Raw genomic sequence first — 14,027 nt, 5'->3', positions numbered from 1 at the left:
ATGAAGAAGGCTTCGTTTGCCCAAGAGAAGGGGCTCTTAGGCCACAATGTGAAGATCCCACAGACCGCTACAAAAGGATGTAGCACCGGAAATAACAGAAACCATGATTCTCAAATCTGCAAGGCCTCCTGTGTGCCTTAAATAGGAGGCTACACAGGTGAACTCCTGTTGCAGCAAAGCCTGTTACATGAACATTCCAAAAGAATGAATCAGCACAGAATTAAAAACTGAAGTGTAATTTAATTCTAATAAGGCATCTAAAAGATGCCTTCACTAGCATGCTTGCATACAGAATGCAATGTCAATGGTTCCATGATTTTATTCCTGGATTTTGTCACTATAGATCTATTTTCAGCAATGAAAATTACATTTTTAGCCCTATTCCTAGCCCCAATGATGTGTGACATATGTCTTACTTGCATTTAAGACATCCATTACCATGTGAGAATTTCCAAACCTAAAGGTCAGAACGATGTTTTCTTTCACCTACAAAGCTAAGGAAAATGGAGGTATTCTTTTTCTCTTTCGTCCTTGTTTTCCCCTCTCTCTCATCCTAGGGGTCATGAATCTCAATGACAAAGTGACTGAAAAGTAGATGAAAGAGAAAGCTTTAAATTATTTGGTCTCTTCTACTTGCCATGTTATTTTTGCATAGTCAGAAATGTTCTTTATTTTTATTTTTTTTAGTATTAAAAACATACCTATTCATCAGCCAAAGTTGTAGCAGCCAGAAAGTACTACAACTCAGAGACTGCAAAAATATTATACCAAAAGTAAGTTAGTCAAACAGAATTTTTATCGGCTAGTTGCTTTACCCAAAATAAATACATTGTTCAATAAAACACTAGAGGAAATTATTTTCTAAGCACAAGTGATGATGCAGTGTGGTTCTGTGAAAGCCCTTTACTGTCTTACTGCACTACTGTATCTGCAAGCTCCACCTGTGCAAACATGAAAATCAATGTAACAATTCAGTGTACAAGGCAAGGCCTACGGTGCTGCTAATGTCCCCTTGCTGGACACACACCTTAAGTCTCAGAGCTCTCAAGGGGTTTGCTGTGGAATAAAATTAGATTCCAACATCTGCCACCATTAAGGAAAAAATTCCATTTCCATCTCCCATATGAAAACACTAACCAATGAACAGTAACTGAACCTTGATACTGTAATGGTTATTACCCAAATCAACTTTTTTTTTAAACAGTAAAATTAGCAAATTCTGCTCTCATAATTATTTGAATGTTATCAGACTAAATGTTTGATAAAATTCCAATATGATTCACTTGGAAAAACTGCTGCTTATTTGAATACCCAGAATATAAAGTGTATTCATTTGTAGCTATTCACATTATGTTTAAAGCATATCATCTTTTTAAAGTTTGCATTAGCCTGCTTTCCTAACCAAGCACAAAAAGTAGCCTACCTTCAGTTTTTACTTGCATATTTTATCAGATACTTCTATTAGAGTTAAAAACAATTCCATATCTATTATTCATTGAAGAGACAATACATGTGAAATGGTGGAATCCACATGAGTTGGTTTCTTTTACCGAAAATACACTGTGCATTAGTCACTGCAGAGCACGCTTTACCTTTTAAAATGGAAGGTATTTATGATACATAAATACATGATAAATAGATCTCTTATCCATGTGGAGGACTGAACCTCTTGCTTAGCACATTATGAAACGTTACCATTTGGGTATAGTGCTGTATAATTTAAAAGCTCTTTTGCATACATTGTAGCATGTGCCTTCTATGTTAAAAGAATCCTGGGCTCAAAAGTTAAAATTTCCCAATATTATACCACCAATGACACAACCTGGATCAGAGCTGGCCTCCTTTGACTCCTCCACCCTGTACACCCACCTCCATTAGGTATGATAGAGCCTGGATTCTGAAGGCTGTGTGTTGGTAAGAACCTTGTGTTCCATGAATATGTCAATGAAGAAAGGAAAGCCCTCACTGTTTCTACTATCAATAAGACCACTATCCCTAATTCCTCTTCCCCAGATCAGGGTAGTACTTCAGTGATGAAGCTGCCTTGAACCCTGAAGACAGTCTAAAATAGGAGAAATGCAGAGAATTTGGAGTTGGCTGTACTACATTTATTATTTAAGAAACTCTCATGTGTAAAAGTAAGAAAATAATAGCTCACAGGGTTACTAAATTAATGCAGATAATCTATAATGCATGATAGGGTCTAGCACAAAAAACATGATGGTTAAGTCAACCCAGACAACCAGGGCAAGATGCAGAAGCAGATGGAGGTAGATGGGCTGAGACAGAAGAGACTCTGGTTCTTGCTGCTTTACACACATTTTGTCTTGGGGGACTGCTGCCTCATTTTGGCAAGCCCTGGCACACATCTGAGGCCTAAATATCTATTTTTAGAAGTGCAACATTTTGACCATTAAAAAGGTCAGTCTGATTTGAAGGTTTTTTTTCTGTTAGTTTTTCTGTTTCCTTCACAAAACATCATAGCATGAGAAAAGAACCTAAGTAAATGGCCACTTTTCCTTATTAAGTCGGGTTTCTTTTGTTAGTGATATACACAGGTTTTGGACTAACTTTTTAAGCAATCATCAATCTTTCTACATATTTTCATAAACAGGGTAGTGCTAACATTAAACTGAACAACTAAGTCAAGACTACAAAAATGCTCTACTAGGACGTTAGAGTAAATTAGAAGTTGAGAATAACTATCCAAGGGAATAAAGTTAATAGTTTGCTTGACTCCCATAGCCCACTATTGGCCCCTTTGATTTTTCTCTCAACCAGTAATGAGTAATTAGCTAAAAGCTTTGGGGCTTTGGGAAACACACCATCACAGAAGATGCTTGGAATTTGCTTATTTACATTGCTGAAATAAGAGACCCATGAGGAGCTGTGTAGGACAGGGTAACAAAGAGCAGGGATGTTTAAAATGGCTTAGAACATCACCTATATGACATTATTAGCCAATTGCTGCTACTGTCTAAATAGCTCCAAAATCAGTACTCAGCCCAGGTTGGGGAGAACCCGGGGTATCATTTAAAAGGATGAAGTCAAAGATAGCAAAGGAACTATCAATCACAGGGAATCAGAAAAGAAAATGATGGCAGGGGGTGGGGGTAGATTGAATTAAATGACAGGTGATAGACAACTAAATATGGTTATTAAAAAGTTATAATATTAATTTTTGTTTTAAAGCTAACCTTTACTATAATAATACATGTCCAGTTTCTCCATTTTGGAGATTTAGGGAAAGAGGCTTTTGTAGGAATGCAGTCTGATTATTACTGATGATTGGACAGGTCAGAAAAAAAAATGTAGAATAAGAAAGGCAAGATAATATACATTTAAATATGAGATCCTCATCATAATTAGACTAAAGAGCCAAAACAAGAATGTGTGGGGTGGGCAAGTAGGTTGGGGGGGAAAGTGAGACCACGATATTTCTCTTTAATGCGTAGTCTTGGCATGTAAATGAAGACATCTGAAGAAGCACACAGGTTTAAAGCGGCTCTAACATTCTATCATAATTAGAAACATTTCAAGAGCCCTGTAATTTCCAATCAAAATTACAGTAATTTCCGATATACAAGCCATGATTCATGACAGAATTTTACATTCCATGAGAGATTACGGTGGCCTGATGTATGACACGCTGAGTACAGCACTAACATAAACAATTCAGTTTAATGTTTAAACAGCACTTGATGTTTAGAATCTCACAATAAAAGAAACATATTATTGTAGAAATTATCACTTTGACAGTGATTGAAGGGTAGGCAGGCATGTGGCCTATAAAGCTATAATTTTTACAGTCCACAGCTTGAGTTTAATCATTTTTATATAACATTTCCAAGATATTCCTTAAGTATTTCATCAGGTCTATAACTTAAACAAGAACAACATTCTTCTAAAGCAAAACTCCTGTCAAGTAACACTATAAATGTCGACAGGGTAAAAGTTTAGGAAAATCTGAAAAGATTATGATGTTACAAATGTATGGGATTATAAATACTCCCACAATTGTGTATTTTATCAGAAGTTGACAACAGCCAGGCTGTTTTAGGATTCATTAATGATAATGAAAATATACTTGTGTAAAATTTCAAGTTGTTAAAATCTTACCTGGAGTCCCTATTTGCCTCTAATCTCACCTTGATAGTGTCATCAAATCCTTTTTCAAGGGGGAAAAGAGTTTAGTGTTCTTCTGGTCCTTTAAAAAGTGTTCTTGGCTTTGGAGAAGGGTTTATAGATAACTAAGTTTGTTCATGTAGATGATTCCACTTTTGATGAACATGAATTATTAATATATGACAGTTATGCTGATAAAAGACTATACGACCTATCCTTTTTTATTTAGTTTGGTAGAAGTTTACAACTTTTCCAATTCAAGTCTATTCAGCTGTAATTCACAGTTGGACAACTTGTAATCAATCTGTGTGTCTTGTATACTCTACAGAAAAATTAAAATAATTAATATGCAAAGCTGTGTGTGTGTGTGTGTCAGTTTGTCTTAATAAGTTTATTTAATAGTTGCAGACAGCTGAGTTGAGAGGCAACTATGCTCACCACTATACCACCAATGCCACATTAGATGGCTGAATTGGAACAGAAGAAACTGTATAAAGTTTTGTAGCATTTTAGTAGGAAAAAATATCAAGATCATCTAAGCAATAATGAAATAATAGTAATTCACATTATTTATTCTACTACAATAGACCAGACTGAGAAACTGACTATCCATTATGATATCCTTCTCAAAATACCTATTAACTGACTTGGGGATTTACCATAAAATCCTTGGTCTGAGGAGTGGCTATTGGAAAAAACAAAATTAAGTGCCTATAACCTGAATTTGAATATTGTTTCATTTTAGAGCTCTGGAAATAATCCTAGACATAGAGGCCTCTCCGTGATGCAAGTTCATATTGAAAATAGACACTCCTTTTACTGAAAATTCCACAGACAACACAGATAAACATTCTCAATGCCTAACAGAGGCTCTTACCTGGCTTTTGGTTGCTGCAACCTTTGCAAACAGTGCTTGAGACACTTTAGCGCGCTTCATTTCCTGCTGAATCTCATCATAAATGGAAGCATTAATGTTCATGGTATTGTTCTCTGGTTTCCCATTCCTCTCAGTGGCAATAGTAGCTGTTTTCACCTACAAAACATTTTGAACAGGGCTGTCATTTTTCATTGGCTAAATTGTTTTGAAGCTTCTCAGGCTCAGCATCCAAACTGGACACTGTTGCTCCTTTTATGATCAAGGTGATCAACAGTGCAGTCATTCAACATTAGTTATTGCCCTGAGATCAGATTGCTTAAGTTAAGGAAGTCACATTGTCACAGGTGATTGCATCTGTAATATGACAGCAACTGCCAGCTGACAACCAGGAATTATAATGCTAGAAAGTTTTCTGGAAAACGAAATAGTTTCAAAGACTTGAAAAACCCTAAACTAATTGTCTCCCAATTACCTTCCATTGCAATCCTAACAAAGGAAATTCACAATTAAAATCATAACGCACAGTGCTGTATCTTCACTGGGTGCCTGGTGCCTAATAGACAATTGCATCACTAATAGCTATTACGTACTACAGCCTTTTTAATTTTAGACTATTTTTATGCATCTTCCTCTTATGTTTCATTTAAAAAAATCTTCCATAACAAAGCCATTTGTAGAACTGCGTATTTAAATCTTCTATCCATCCATGAAGCAGGTAGAGTGCCTTGCTTAATTATCATAAAGGCTGGTTGAATTTTACACATGCATGTCCAAGCTGTTCTGTATAATTATTTCATCTTTTCCTGGCACCCCTGTATATAACTATTTCCTCTTGACTTGTGAAACCACACAATAAGATAATGTTTCACAATATTTAATAAAATATTGCTGTAAGCATCACAAAATATATAATCAGTGACTTTACTAATATATTCAAAAAGTACAATCTTGAGAGAAAAATCAGCATCAATGCCTTTAGTAATAGTGATAAGCAGATATCTGCAGTAAAATGCAACAAAATTTTAGGGGCTGAAATCGAATCTCAACTTCAAAGTGTACTGATACTATGATTCATTTTTAAAACTCCAAATTTATTTTTTATTACACAGTAGTATGAACTAACCTGGAAAATTTACATAAAAACATGTAGCTGATTTTTTACTAGGAAACTGATGAAAATATAAATGAAAAATTACTACAGACACAAAACCATGTTTCTTCCAGCAAACTGATCCCTTAAAGACCTCATCTTTTCAGTTACTTTACAGAACCCAGGTTTCTATCCTCTAGAAACTTACCATCCTGGACAATTTCTCACATAAACCATGAAAACAGAAAATGAAGTATGCTGTGGAATAAACAAATGATTTTTTTGGCATTAAATGATATAGCCTTTGAGTCAAGCTGCAGGACTTTAAGATTTATTTTATTCTGTTCCTAAAATATTCAGTGATTCAATCTCCGTACTTAAAGCATAAATAGGAGATCCCTTTAAAATGTGCCTGCTGAATCCTAATTTCTAGCCAATTAAAAAAATAATTCATTTCTTGCTTATCTTGAGAAAGCTGGTAGATGCTTTCACCATGATACCACCTTTCCAAGCATGGAAAAGATAATGCTGGGAAATAGTTGGCCCGCAGGCCTGAAGAGGACACAGCAGGTAAGGCAGGACAGGTGACCAAAGTTGGGGCCTCATCCGCCTCCTCTCCAGAGTTCCCCTTCTAGCTTTGCCACTCCAGTAAGCAAGGGCACTCATAGAGATATATTAATGACTGGAGGCCACTAGAACACATACAGGGCTTTGAAGCAATAATCTGCTAAACACCACTTTAAGAGGCAGAAGAGTTAACACATTACCATAAATTGCCTACAAAGTTGCTTTGGTGAGATTGGAAACTTTGCTCTGGGGTGGTCTTGCTTTGAGGCAGAGGGATAGATTTGATCACCCCATGGGGTCCCTTTTAATACCTATTTTTCTCACTGCTTAAATGAAAGAGAAAAGAAAACCCATTTCAATCATTTTGAAAATTGAATGTTATGGAAATGGGGGCACCAAGTGCAGTGCACTGAAGAAATAGATCCTTGGTAGCAATCTGCTAAGCAATAGTTAAGTTAAAAGAACAGACTTTGGAAAGTTGGTGTTTCGATCTGTTTTTAAAATAATTTTCATTGTTTTGTAAAAATGATGTTTAAGAATGGATCTTTGAGGTGTGCTATAATCATTTGTTTCAACCCTGTGACTTTGTTTCTAAAAACTTCTTTGGTTAATTTTTTTTTATTTTAAAGCAATTATAATCAAGCACAAATTCTAAATTATTTTAAAAAATCATTTCCTAGTAGCCAACACAATCAAAACAAAAGTGAAAAAAGTATACAAGAAACAATTTTTTAAAAAAAAAAAGAATGTGAGGGTGAAACTTTAACAATTACAAAGTTAGAAAGTATCTCTGTACTACTCATTTAAAAAATATTTAGGAAAGCTCTTCTTTACCATCTTGTTGGCCCAGATACACATCTTATCATAGATAAGCTATTAGAATTCTAGAATCACATTTTTTTTTTCCCTAAACACAAGCTATTGCTTAAGGGAAACTGACTTGGACAGCTTTTCAAAAATATGAAAGCTGAATTTTTCCCCAGGTAAAAATGGAAACAAAAATCTTTTATACCTCACTCTACTAAGTACTATTTTAGCTTAGTATAAAAAAAATCTTCTTTAATCCTGGTTTAGCTTTTAATATTATATCACACATTAAAATTCATAAAGTAGTTCATTCCAGGCAAAACAAACTACTGTTCAGCTCTTCTCCGCAAATAGCACAGGAGGTAAAATAAATGCAGTTGCTTTCAGAATAGCTTTTATCAAGGTAGGGTGTACTACTCCATTATTAAGGCGGCGCCGGGGAAGTAGTTAAGAATTGGAGCTTCTGCTACTTACCCTCCCATGTGGGGACAGGGTGCAGCACTAGGGTCTGCTTTTTATTTCACTAAAATTGTGCGGCAGGACACACATTTTCCATGAAAACTATTTTCCTTCTTCATGGATTGCTGCATGCATTGAATCATGCTTTTATACTTTACACAAAATGAACTCTACTTTAGCTTTGATTGGTGAACATCCTACTCTGATGCATGAGGAATTGCCTGCAAGCACACTGCTTTTACACAAGCAAAGTTAAAGTTATATGTAGTTTTAATAATTGTGATAATAAACACTGACATTTATTAGTTGTTTATAATGTGCTGGACATTGTATTAATGTATATTAACTTCTTAACTTGCCTAACAGCCCAGAGGAGGTATTATGATTGTCCCATTTTAAAACTGAGAAAACTCTGTTAAAACAGGTTAAACAATTTGTTGGTGGAGCAATGCTGAGATCTAAACTTAACTAGAAACCACAAAGTTATTTAGAGTTCATGACATTACATGCGCCTTCTTTACTTGAAAAAATTCTTAATTTTTAGAGCAGGCTGGACTTGTTTTTTGGTGGCCCTTTGATAAATCTAGCTCATTAATGTCTAATTTTTTAATAACTATTGATTTTTAATTAATATTAAAATCCAATCTAAATTTATTTTTCAGGGTATAAAAATTATGTTTTCTTATTAATGAAAATAAGAAATGTCCTATTTTATGGATGCTTATTAGTGATGGAAAATATTTCCCACTCTCAAATTTTAATATATTAACACTGTCTTTAGCACCATGGTTTCATATTTTTAGATATTTCTTTCCAGGAACAGTATTATTTTCCAAATCTAGACTTTAAAAGTCTTCCAGCTTTTAAAAGATGACAATTAATGGGATGCATTTTATAACCACATAAGCAACATCTTAAAACGATCTTCAAAGGATTCATAAGAAATAAAACTTTTACCAAGTGTTAAGTTCCTGCCTGTAACTGAACCTGAAATCAAGATGAACCTATGCTTCATTATATCGTAGAGGGATTTCTTGTAAAGAGACAGAACAGTGCAACTACCAGATTAATCATATACTGTTTATATTAACTTCAAAATTTTCTAAAGCATTGTTATGAAATAGCATACCTTTAGTAGAAACTAAAGAATTACATAAAGAGATGTAAAAAATGAAGAAAAAAAGACTTTTGTGTAATTCATGTAAAAGCTGTAACTCAATAATTATATGCTTTCAAACAGTATTCATGGAAACAAACTGCTAAATTAATTTAACTCCAAAAGTCACACACAGTAAAATGCACAAATCAAATTTTAAAAAAAACATACCCCTATGGTAGAAATCATCACTTAAAATTCTGTAAAATATACAATTCTCAGATAATAATCATGAATTATTATTGTTTATAAAAATTCCTCTAATAAACTCATCAGGAAAATTTGCAAAGCTTATAGTGAAAAGAAACCTTAAGACCAAGGAACTTGGGAGGACTGGGTTCTCCCAGATATTTTCATAAGACCAAAGTTTAAAAGGGGCTGTTCTCCCCACAATCCCAGAAATGCCATTGTCTAGTTTTCCCAACTAGATAATCTGTCAAACAAGTTATTTCATTAGGACAATGCTTTAGCACATGTTCCTCTTCCCATTCTAACAATAAAACCTCCCATCCTCTATGACAAACAAAAAGATCTCCAAGTTTCACTTTTCCCTTTCTAAAATAAGTTTGCTTGGATTCTGAGGAGGTGGCTTGAAGTAGAGGAAGGAGCAAGAGACTTAGCAGAGGATTTGAAAACTCTGACTAAACCTTAAACTTGGTTTTCTCATTTTTCTTCTAGCGAAAGGTTGGTATGAGGATTCAATGAACTAATGTATTCAGTTGCTTTCAGAATAGCTTTTATCAAGTTAGGGTGTGAAACATTATCAGGTGCAAGATATTCTTATTTGTTGAACTAGAGCATGTAAGTTGTGAAAATATGTTTGTAGCAACCAGGTCTGGCCCAGAGCCTATAGCCCAGGCAGAGGATGAAGCACAGGGCATAACTGTCCCTACTGGAGCACATGGGATACCTCTGCAGGGAGGCATCTCACCTGGACTGGGCCACCAAGGAGCTCTGGTGTTTCCCGAAGCTAGGTGTCCCCAGGTGGGGCCTGACTAGCCAGGAAGTCCTTTCTTGAAGATGACTTAGAATTCAAGTCCTTCAATAGTTTAGGTCCTTGTTATGGTATGCCCCAAGGGCACTCCAAAATCATCTTCTGCATGTTTTACACTCTATAAAGAGGTGGAAGAGAATGCAGTTTCCCAGGCCTTAATGGGGGCTGGGTTTTCTGTGAACCACTGAGGGCCTCTGCTTTTAACGTGTGGTTCTTTAGAAAGAAATCAGGTTTCAGTTGCACCCCAAACCCAAGATTTGTCTCAAAATATGTTTCAAATCTCCTCATTTTGGGGGAAATGAAAGGTATACTGATTTCACATGGACTCCTCTTTGGCAAAATGTAAAATTTAAAAAGACAAAATGTTGCAGTCTGTGTTATCTGTGGTTTTCTCCATTTTATCCTTTATTTTAACTCATTTTTAATATGCATACTGGTTCCAGTTTAAGCATTACTTCATTATTTCAACTGCTACAAGAGAGTACTAATTCAAGTGCTCTATAACGTGGTTTTCCAAATCTAAAGTACTAATTTTGCATTGACAATACCTTTAATACCTTAAGATTTCTTAAAATTTAATTCATTTAATTATGGTTAAAGGGAAGAATGTGAACAAATTGGTAGTGATCTCCATTATAATAATATTAATAATTTAAAGATTTATATTGTAGCAGCAAAATAAAATTACACACACATACACATACCAGTTAGTCATTTTGGAGTTTGGTTAGATAGCCAGTAATACTGCAGTAATAGAAATGTTTTATTTGAAAGAGTTTCACTAAGAATCTACAGTATGTATATACTGTATATTTTCATCACTGGCTGAATACCCTCGCTATGGGCGTGGTCTCAACTCCTCTTCAGAACAAACAAATACAGCTAAGGGTGGCTCAACCAGTTAACCAATAATTCAGGCAAAGATAAATCAAAAATATACTCTATCTCAACTTAGCAGCAGATAAAGCCTTTAAGCATACATATAGGAAAGTTATCCTATAGTATCTTAACAGCATGTGAAAAGAAATATCACTTAATAAGAACTGGTATAACTTTAGCTCAAGAAAAAACTTGTTAAGTAAGGACACCCAAATCACATTTGGAAAATAAATAAAACCAGAGTCCTAGAAAAATTAGAAAACAAAAGCTGTATTAAGGAACCACAAAGTCAAATATCTGGCTAGATTTTTTTTTTTTTAAAAGCAGTTCAATGTTGAAGTTCATATTGGTCTTAAGTAAGCCATTCTTTTATTAGTACTGCAGATTATGATAAGTAAAGTAATTCTCTGCTCAGAGTCCTGTCAGTGATGACTTCAGGAGCAAAGTTAACTAATAAAAGTGTGTGTATTAACACCAAACACTACAGAAAAAGTACCAAACCAAATTATTTTATTTCATTTCGTACATTTTTTCTCTTTAATCATTCCTAGAAGTCATAGTTTATCTTTTCTCTTTAACCATACTTAGAAGTCATATTTTTTATACATAAAGAGTTCCTCATTCTTTATCTTAGGAAATATTTTATAGAAGCATTTAGAGATCAAATTCAATAACTTTGTGTGCATGGGCAGGTGGGTGTGTACATATGTATATAGATGCCATGCTTTTCTCCTAAAGCATGACTTTTTTATTCACAATTATAGCAATGATTTCCTTATAGTCTGTTCCTATAGACATCAAGACCAGATTGATTTTCATTAAATAAACTAGCAAAAATGGATTTTGTGACATTTCTAAAAAATAATCGTTTCAGAACCTTATGATAAGCAATTTAGCCACTCAACAAGTGGCTAAATATTTCTTATTTATGCAGTATCCATAGTACTTTCACTCTTTAGTGTTGAATGAGCTTTTTCTAGATTTCTATACATGAAAATGTATAACCTCTTTCTACTATTGATGAGAATAAAGTAACATCGAGATACAATTTCACTATGACATTGTCATATGAATATTTTGACTTTTTCTTCCATGTTCAATTTTTATCCAATTTCAGCTGACCTTATTCAGTGAAACCCCGTCTCTATTAAAAACACAAAAAAATTAGCTGGGCGTGGTGGCAGGTGCCTGTAGTCTCAGCTACTTGGGAGGCTGAGGCAGGAGAATGGCATGAACCCAGGAGGCGGAGCTTGCAGTGAGTAAAGATCGTGCCACTGCACTCCAGCCTGGGTGACAGAGAGACACTCCGTCTCAAAAGAAAAAAAAAAGAAAACATTTGCTTGTGGTTTTTGAGTCTAATACACTAACTAGCAAACTTTTATCTAAGGGTTTGTAATGCAAATTGATTTACTGAATTATAACAGTTACGAGGTTACTTTTTAAACTTAGTTTAAAAAACAATACAGATTCACATACCCAAAGTTACCCAGAAGGCAACTTTCTTTCCTAAAAAGTCCAAAAATTTTAAGAAAGAGAAAACATGCCCGTATCTTGGAGTATGGATAGAATTCCTTATCAGCCCCATTTAAAGCTGCCTTCAAGGATTTTATTAAACTTAATTATGAAAGATTACAAACGAGATGGTGTGTAATTGGTACCAGCTGCAGTTCGTATTGGAAAGTATAAATACAAACGAAATTATTTATTTTTATTTATTTACTATTCAAATGGCGATTCTGAAACCAGTTGGGAAAAAACTGACTTTATTCTTTTTCTATTGAGTTTAAAATACTTTACTTAATAACAACAGTAGAGACAAATATCCCATTTAAAGACTACTTTCACCCCCAAATAACCCAAAGAATGAAGGAACACAAACCAATTTTCTTCCCTCTGTCTAATTAGAAGCTTATTGTTTTTATATCAGAATTAATGATTTGGGACCAAATTCTCCTCAAGCAACCATACGAATTTAAAAACATATAAATCTATGTATCTATCTATCTAATTTCTTATTGAGATTCTTCCTCAAGCATTAAAAAAAAAAAAAAAAGCTAAACAAAGAAGGGCAAGGAGGAAAAGGAGACTGCACCTGGGGAGGACGGCTGGGTGGTGTGCTTATCAGGGGGGCAGGACCCATGGCCGAGGCAGCATTCAAGCTCCTTTCCCTTTCGTCCTGGTATATTCGGTCTCTTTCAGCTTCCGGTAACTGCAAGAAATTCTGCATAGCCCGAAGGTTTACCAGCAAAGACTGGGATGCTGTCTTGGGGTCCTCTTCCTTTCGGAGGATTTCTGAAAGCAAGCCCTGCAAGAAATGAAAGGCACAGGGTGAGCCTGCTCCCTTGCTTTGCCTGGCCAGCAGTGATCCTTCCCTTTTCTTCTCCACTCTGTTTAGAAAATGAACAGTCAGAGGCATTAATTCTGCATAGGAATATATTAGTTACAATTGAAGTGGTAGAGAAGAGAGCCTCAATTGTATTCTTAATTTTATTAAGCATCTGCTTTACATATAACATAAACTGAAACTGCCTAATTGGTCTCCTTCCTTTGAGTAGCTTAACTTGCCATGAAATCTTTCACAGAGAGACGATCCAGGGAAGTTAAGAATAAATGAAATCCTTATAATGCAACAGCATTGAACTGTATAGTTCTCAAGCTGCCTAGACAAAGGCAGTGTAATGCCTACAGCCCAATATGTAGATACAAAGCCATTTCTAGAGAAGTAAAACTTTCAAAGAAAATACCAGAAAATGAATTTTAACATATTAGAACAAAGGTTATTACTAAAGCATCACCTAAAGTTTATGCTGTATTTTCACAGGCAATGTTAAAAATTATTCCTTAAACTCCAACTTATCAAAGTACATGACACTACATGACCCTTTCAATTTACCATTTTCAGAGAACCTCACTGACTCTCACAAATGATTCTAAATACTATCTTGCTGTATTATACCACTGGGTAACAGGTTTAAATTTTGAACTTTAAAAACCATAGACAAGATTTGAAATATATTAACTAATTTTCAACATTGTGAAAGTCCATCATAGCATGCCAAGGAAAAGAGTATCA

The 14,027-nt window shown here is 34.8% G+C and overlaps 1 protein-coding gene across 6 annotated transcripts in view; it reads right to left on the bottom strand.

The window, feature by feature from the left end:
* SATB1 (SATB homeobox 1) overlaps positions 1-14,027 on the bottom strand; it is a 96,682-nt gene that overhangs the window by 25,254 nt on the left and 57,401 nt on the right. For all 6 annotated transcript variants that reach the window (XM_054552536.2, XM_063722170.1, XM_054552538.2 and 3 more), the window contains 2 exons: positions 13,047-13,259; positions 5,003-5,158 (listed from right to left, as the gene is read on the bottom strand). In XM_054552536.2, the coding sequence (XP_054408511.1) occupies positions 5,003-5,158; positions 13,047-13,259 (369 nt within the window). The remainder of the gene's footprint in view (positions 1-5,002; positions 5,159-13,046; positions 13,260-14,027) is intronic.

This window comes from Pongo abelii, chromosome 2 (assembly GCF_028885655.2).
Source record: "Pongo abelii isolate AG06213 chromosome 2, NHGRI_mPonAbe1-v2.0_pri, whole genome shotgun sequence".
In the NCBI taxonomy this organism is placed as follows: Eukaryota; Metazoa; Chordata; class Mammalia; order Primates; family Hominidae; genus Pongo; species Pongo abelii.
The sequence above is the reverse complement of the archived record's forward strand: the minus strand, read 5'-3'. Positions and strand labels throughout refer to the sequence as shown.